This window comes from Ricinus communis, chromosome 2 (assembly GCF_019578655.1).
Source record: "Ricinus communis isolate WT05 ecotype wild-type chromosome 2, ASM1957865v1, whole genome shotgun sequence".
Taxonomy (NCBI): domain Eukaryota; kingdom Viridiplantae; phylum Streptophyta; class Magnoliopsida; order Malpighiales; family Euphorbiaceae; genus Ricinus; species Ricinus communis.
The window spans coordinates 14,536,221-14,543,022 of record NC_063257.1 but is presented as its reverse complement, the minus strand read 5'-3'; the positions used below and the strand labels follow the sequence as shown (position 1 = coordinate 14,543,022).

The 6,802-nt window shown below is 32.5% G+C and overlaps 1 protein-coding gene across 1 annotated transcript; it reads right to left on the bottom strand.

Moving 5' to 3' along the window:
* Positions 1-1,642: 1,642 nt before the first annotated feature.
* On the bottom strand, positions 1,643-2,484 carry LOC8282736. The gene is made up of 2 exons (XM_025157082.2): positions 2,115-2,484; positions 1,643-2,025 (listed from the first exon to the last, which is right to left on the bottom strand). Exons 1-2 carry the CDS (start codon positions 2,259-2,261, stop codon positions 1,909-1,911), a joined length of 264 nt encoding a protein of 87 aa, XP_025012850.1. The 5' UTR covers positions 2,262-2,484; the 3' UTR covers positions 1,643-1,908.
* Between the last annotated feature and the right edge of the window lie 4,318 nt (positions 2,485-6,802).

Sequence of the window (6,802 nt, the reverse complement as noted above, 5' to 3'; positions counted from 1 at the left end):
TAATATTTATAAAAAAATTAAATGTGACCTTAAATACTAATAATGAATATGATAAAAATGGATAACTTATTTAAATATAAGACTATTATATTCTTAAAAAATAATTATAATAAGTAATAATTATCATAATAATAAATTTTATTATCTTTCTAATAAAATATATATTTATATTTATATATAATATATAAAATAACAATAAAATAGTAAAGAATAAAAATTCTAAATTTGGATCATTAAAAAATATTTAAAAAAAATTTGTGACACGTTTGAGAATTTCTTGGCCAACTATAATAATTAAAATAAATTCAATCTATATATATGTGATATTCAAAAATTAATAATAATAAAAGATAAATAGCAAGAATTTTAACAATCTAATTTTTTAAAAAATAATTATTATACCATGGTATGAGAACTTATTAGTACAATAAAATAGATACAAAATTAAAGTTGATAAATATATATACTTCTCATCTTTATTTGTCTTAGTATATAACAAATATAATAACTTCATAAGACTATATTATATGATTTTTATAAATGACTGATATAAATATAAATAGAAATATCATAAAGATAAAGGTTAAACTTATATTTTATACTAATATTATTATATTAAATTATATATAGTATAGAAAATAAAATATTTGAATATAAAATAAATAAAATAATCATACAATAGCATGAGTAAATTGCTAATTTTTTTTTATATTTACATAAATTTCTGATATTTTAAATATATTTTTGAAACTTAAATGCTCCTCTCCTAAACATTAGAAGGAAATAAAATTTGCATTGCCTTCATTATGTAAAATATATGATAGGGTGCAGAAAATTGTTTACACATTTATTTTCATATACTAAGGAAGTAGTAAAAATACTATTATATGATGATTGCACCAGCAAATAAATAAACCATCTAAAGAGAAAGTCGGCTCCAAATAGTTATTTCCTAAGTCACTAATGGCTTATTTACCAAAAAAATCCTGTATTTTTCCTGAAGCATCATTATTTTGAAATTTGTGGATATGATTCAATAAACATTCCGAACATGGCAACTACTGATTGCCATCAATTAGCAAGCAACACTCAATTATTTATAATGTAATCTAGCAGATAGTTATTTCTTTTTTTTTTTTTTTTTGAAGAGAAGTTTCATATACAACCCACTGAACTAAATTTTATTCTCAATATCATCCACCAAACTTCATGTCAGCAATGAAAATTTATGCAGTAATATCAGCTGTGACACTACTCCAATATAGAGAATCAACATCAGCAACCAAAATTCATATCAGCAATGAAAATTTATGCAGTAACACCAGCTGTGATGCACCCCAAATGGGAAGAATCAAAGAATGCCAATTAGCAAATCATAATGGGGATGATCACAAAGAAAAAGGAAAAAAAGGAACCCATTTTTATTCAACTTTGCCAGTGCTGAAACCACACTGCATCAAGGAACCATGTTCAATTTAAATGCAATCTAAAGATGCCGAGGGATTTGTTCCCCGACAATTTGTAAGCGTAAGCTCAACAAGGAAATGCGTCTGAACTGATCATGATAAAGGTAAATATCACAGGAATTTAATGGCAACAGAGATCATTAATGAAAATTACAGATGATCACAGCATCAGAACAGAGAAAAACAGATGGAGATGTAGATCATTAATAAACACTAAACATGACCACAGCACCAGGACAAAGAAAACCAGATGGAAATGTACAGGCAAATGTGTAATTTTGTCTAATTCCAATAATGCAATCTGAGCACAAACACACAATTATATCATCAAATTCTACTGAAAATGAGTTTTTAACACTAAAATAACTAGAAAATCCCATCATAACCAACGAACAAGAACAACAGCAACAAGAGAACAAGAAAATGGACAATTGAAAAGGCATCAATTGGAACGCTTAGAAGAAGAAGAAGAAGAGGAAGAGACCAAATGCCTCCACAAGTATCGTCCACTGGCCATGTCGACGGTTGTCCAGAATCCCGATTTTATCGCCGATCGAACCTGCAATAATTGTCATTTTCTTTTTAATCTTCTTTTGGAAATTTTTTTTTTTTTTTAAAAAGCGTCAAAATGTGAAACCCTAGATTTACAATAGAGAAGAGGACCTTGGAGTCGTCAGTAGAAGAATCGGATTGAGGATCATCGGAATCATTGGGGCTTGATTTCAGGTTTCTTACTAGAAAGAATCCGGCGACTGTAGCAGAGAGAAAAATAAGAATCAGCCTCAATGGGCACATTTTCTCATTCAGATTTCTTTGCAGAATTCAACGTTAAACATTTAATTAAGATTTGATCTTCTAATCGGAAGCCATTGCCGAAAGAAAAAGTCGAATAACGAATTCTTTAATTAGAATCTCGGGAAAAGGAAAAAATATTGGGTGGTGGTCCACGTGATGGTTGCATCGGATTTTACCTAACCTTATCACTCAGGGAGCATCTCTTGGATGTACACTGCTGCTCTATTTTGTTTAAAGAAAGCATTGTCTAGTTATTTTAGAAAGGAAAAAACAAAATTTAATCATCTCCTCTGATCTTTCCATAAATGGTGCTGTAATTCTTTTTAACCATCAATAGTTTACATTCGTGTCCATTATCAACTTAACTTTTATGTTAATTTTCATTAAATCTAAAAAATAAAATTAAAAATAGAAAAAATAATTTCTTATTTTTTTTAAATTCTAGTCGATTCTAATAAATTTTTAATGATATGATATAACTAGAAAACTTTATTATTCGTCGTCTATCCTACAAGACTAATACTACGGGAATCAAATTTTATTTAAAATTTAATAGTTAAAACTATTAATAGTGTTAATGAATTTAGATACAAATTACTAATAGTATAATTCTCAATATATTAAAATAACATTTAAAAAATTACTAAACTTTTTATATGAAAAACTAAACCATATGATTAAATTTTATATTTTTTTTTATAAATAAATAACAATTGACTGAAAAACACTTTTATGTTTATTCTATATATCTCAAGGTATTTATACAAGATACCTAGACCTATTTAAAGTAGTCAACTATATAAGAATAATTACAAGAAAGGTAAGTCAACTATATAGGAATAATTACATGAAATAAATAGAGAAATATTACAACTATAATTCCTAAATAGCTATACAGCTATATATGCTAAGTCTCTCCCTCAAGTTGGTGCATAGATATCACACATGCCCAACTTGAATAATGATGCATAAAATGAGCCACTAGTAACAGCGTGAGTCATCATGTCGGCCAGCTGATCTGCACTCTTAATGTAAGGAACCTCTATCATACCAGAATCTAGGTTATCCTTGATATAATTCCTATTAACTTCAATGGGCTTAGTTCGATCACATTGAACCGGATTGTTAGCTATCTCAATAGCTGCAGTGTTATCACAATAAAGTACCATAGGTTTCTTTGGACCAAACCCGAGTTCTTTTAAGAAAATTTTTAACCAAGCAAGCTCTGTGGTTGCATGACGAAGAGCCCGGTATTTAGCTTCTGTACTAGACAATGACACCATATTTTATTTCTTACTCCTCCAAGTCACCAGATTACCTCCAACGAATGACACATAGCCTGAAGTAGACTTTCTATCCAATTTAGAGCCAGCAAAGTCAGAGTCTATATAACCCATAATATCCAAGTGCCCATGTTTGGAGAACATGATACCTTTACCTGGAGAGGACTTCAGATAAGCCAAAATATGATTCACTGCATTCATGTGTCGATCACTTGGATTGTGCATAAACTGACTGACAACACTAACTGCATATGATAAATCAGGCCTAGCAACTTTCCCACTAGTCTCTGATATCTCTCCTTGTTAGTCGGAACCTGATCAGGATAGATAGATAGACCATGATTCACCTCAATAGGAGTATTTACAGGTTCACAGGCAAAATTACCAGTTTCAGCTAAGAGATCTAAAATATACTTCCGTTGGGAGAGAAAAAGTCCTTGCTTAGACCGAGATACTTCAACATCTAAGAAGTATTTTAAAACCCCCAAGTCCTTCATCTCAAACTCCTTGGCCAAGTAGGTTCGAAGTTTCTCTATCTCCCTAGCATTACTACCTGTAACAATCATGTCATCAACATAAACAATAAGCAAGGTAACATCATCATGCTCCCTCTTATAAAACAGAGTATGATCTGCCAAAGCTTGCTTAAAATTATACTCCTTCATTGAGTAGCTCAACTTGCCAAACCATGCCCTTGGCGATTGTTTCAACCCATACAATGTCTTTTTCAGCTTGCACACCTCACCTCCTCCTAGTGTAAATCTTGTAGAAGGATCCATATACACCTCCTCTATCAAATCACCATGGAGAAAAGCATTTTTTACATCAAACTGGCGTAAAGGCCAGTCTAGATTGGCTGCAAGAGATAGAATGACTCGAACGGTGTTCATCTTAGCCACAGGAGCAAAAGTCTATTGATAGTCAATTCCATAGGTTTAAGTGTAACCTTTGGCCACTAGTCTAGCCTTGTACCTTTCAACTGTCCCATCTGACCTGTATTTCACTATAAACACCCACTTGCATCCTACTGTTTTTTTTTCCTGTGGCAACTCAACCATCTCCCAAGTAGAATTTTTTTGGAGAGCCTTCATTTCCTCTTCCATAGCAACCTTCCACTTAGGATCTCCAAGGGCTTCCTCAAAATGACTAGGAATAGACACAGAAGACAACTGAAGAGGAAAAGCTAGATGAGCCTTAGACAGACGATGATAAGAGATAAAATCAGAAATAGGATAAGTGACATTAAAAGATGACTTGAAAAAACCCAATCTATCAGGTTCTCTACGTTCACGAGGGGGATATCTCCTACCATGATCGTGATCCATAACTTGTGGATTCAAAATAGCATTTTCTAATGTTACAAGACTAGAATCTTTCTCTAAAGTTGAAGTTGTAGGAGAGGGAACACATACCGTAGGGTTAGTAGTAGAAGAGTCATCTGATGACATAGTAGTATCATCAAGAGGGGCACTAGAGTCAGGAGAAGACATAACAGTGGCATTCTGCTTTCTTCTTATATAACCGTTTTGGTATAACCTAGCTGGTCTTTCATCCTTTTTCTTCTTAAATTCAGACTCAAACTCAACAAAACAAGTATTATCTAAAGATTCATTATTCTCCATAATAGCTGAATTCTCCCCCTTACTCGACATCCACAACTTCTTCTCTTCTAACCATAACCGTTCCTCTTCCTTACTACTAATTTCCCCCTGAAGAGGAATCATAGATACATCCCCAAAAAAATAAGATACTTGTTCACAAAACTGAACATCCATGGAAACATAATATTTACCTGTAGGAGAATGAAAACATTTATAGCATTTTTAAGAATTAGAGTAACCAAGAAAAACACATTTAAAAGCACGTGGATCAAGCTTATCCCTATATATAGAGTGTACATGAACATAACATACACAACCAAAAACCTTAGGACAAATATTTAGAGAAGAAGGAATAGAGTGAAATTGTGATAACATCCTTAAAAGGGTTTGAAAATTAATGATACGAGCAGGCATTCGATTAATAAGAAAGACAGCAGTCATGATAGCCTCAGCCCAAAAACGTTTAGGAACATGCATAGTAAAGCTTAAAGTCCAAGCAACCTCAAGGATATGACGATTCTTATGCTCTACTACACCATTTTGTTGTGGTGTGTAGGCATAAGTTGTTTGGTGTAGGATGCTATGTTTTAGGAAGAAATTGGTAAGAGACTGATTTATAAACTCACGACCATTATCAGAATGAAAAACTTGGACTTGAGTATGAAATTGTGTGACAATCATTTTGTAAAATTGAGGAATCACCTGTATAACATCACTTTTAGATTTCATCAAATATACCCAGCTCATTCTAGTGCAGTCATCAATAAAAGACACAAAGTATTTATGGCCTGAGGCAGATGGAGTAGAAAAAGGACCCCACACATCAGTATAAACACATGAAAAAGGAATAGAACTCTTATTGAAACTGGTTTTGAAAGGAACACGATGGTTTTTAGCATAATGCATTGTTCACATCTTAGACTAGAGATAGGAACATTGTGAAATAATTTAGGAAATAAACGCTCTAAATAAGGAAAAGATGGATGCCCCAAACGACAATGTCATAAAAGAATCTTCTATCTATCAAACGACTCTCTCTCTACTTGAAAACCATGGCTAGGTTCAGATTTAAATTCCGTAGCCCCCTCTAAGTAATAAAGACCTCCTCTTTCCTTACCAATGCCAATCGTCATCTTCGTACGTTTGTCCTGAAAGACACAATGAGTAAAATCAAATATTGCAGAACAATTAAGACTTTTGGTAATCTTACTAATGGAAAGAAGATTATTAGAAAGATCACGGGCAAGTAAGACAGATGACATCGAGAATGTAGGAGAAATTAAGACATTCCCAACTCCTGTAATTGGCATAGAAGTCCCATTAGCAATCTGTACAGACTTAACAGGTGAAGATATTAGAGAGGAAAGTATAGAAGAATTACTAGTCATATGGTCAGTAACCCCTGAATCAATAACCTAAGTGTTAGAAGCAGTAGAAACATATGTCAGACTAGAATTACCTTATTGAGGAGACACTTGAGAGACATGAGAAGCAGAAGGTGGAGCAGTGTCAGGAACAACAATCTGAGTATATTTCTTATTTTTCTTCTCAGCTTGTTTAAGTTTATACCACTCCGGATAGCCATGCTTATTCCAACAAACATCTACTGTATGCCTGGTACTATTGCAATGAGTACAGAAGCGAGAATTAGAAGCAG

What these genes read in the sequence shown, in the direction of transcription:
- LOC8282736 (XM_025157082.2), bottom strand. Translation starts at nt 2,261, where the DNA reads ATGTGCCCATTGAGGCTGATTCTTATTTTTCTCTCTGCTACAGTCGCC. An exon ending in CCAAGGTCCTCTTCTCTATT is followed by an intron (nt 2,026 to 2,114) that starts GTAAATCTAGGG and finishes CAATTATTGCAG; the next exon opens with GTTCGATCGGCGATAAAATC.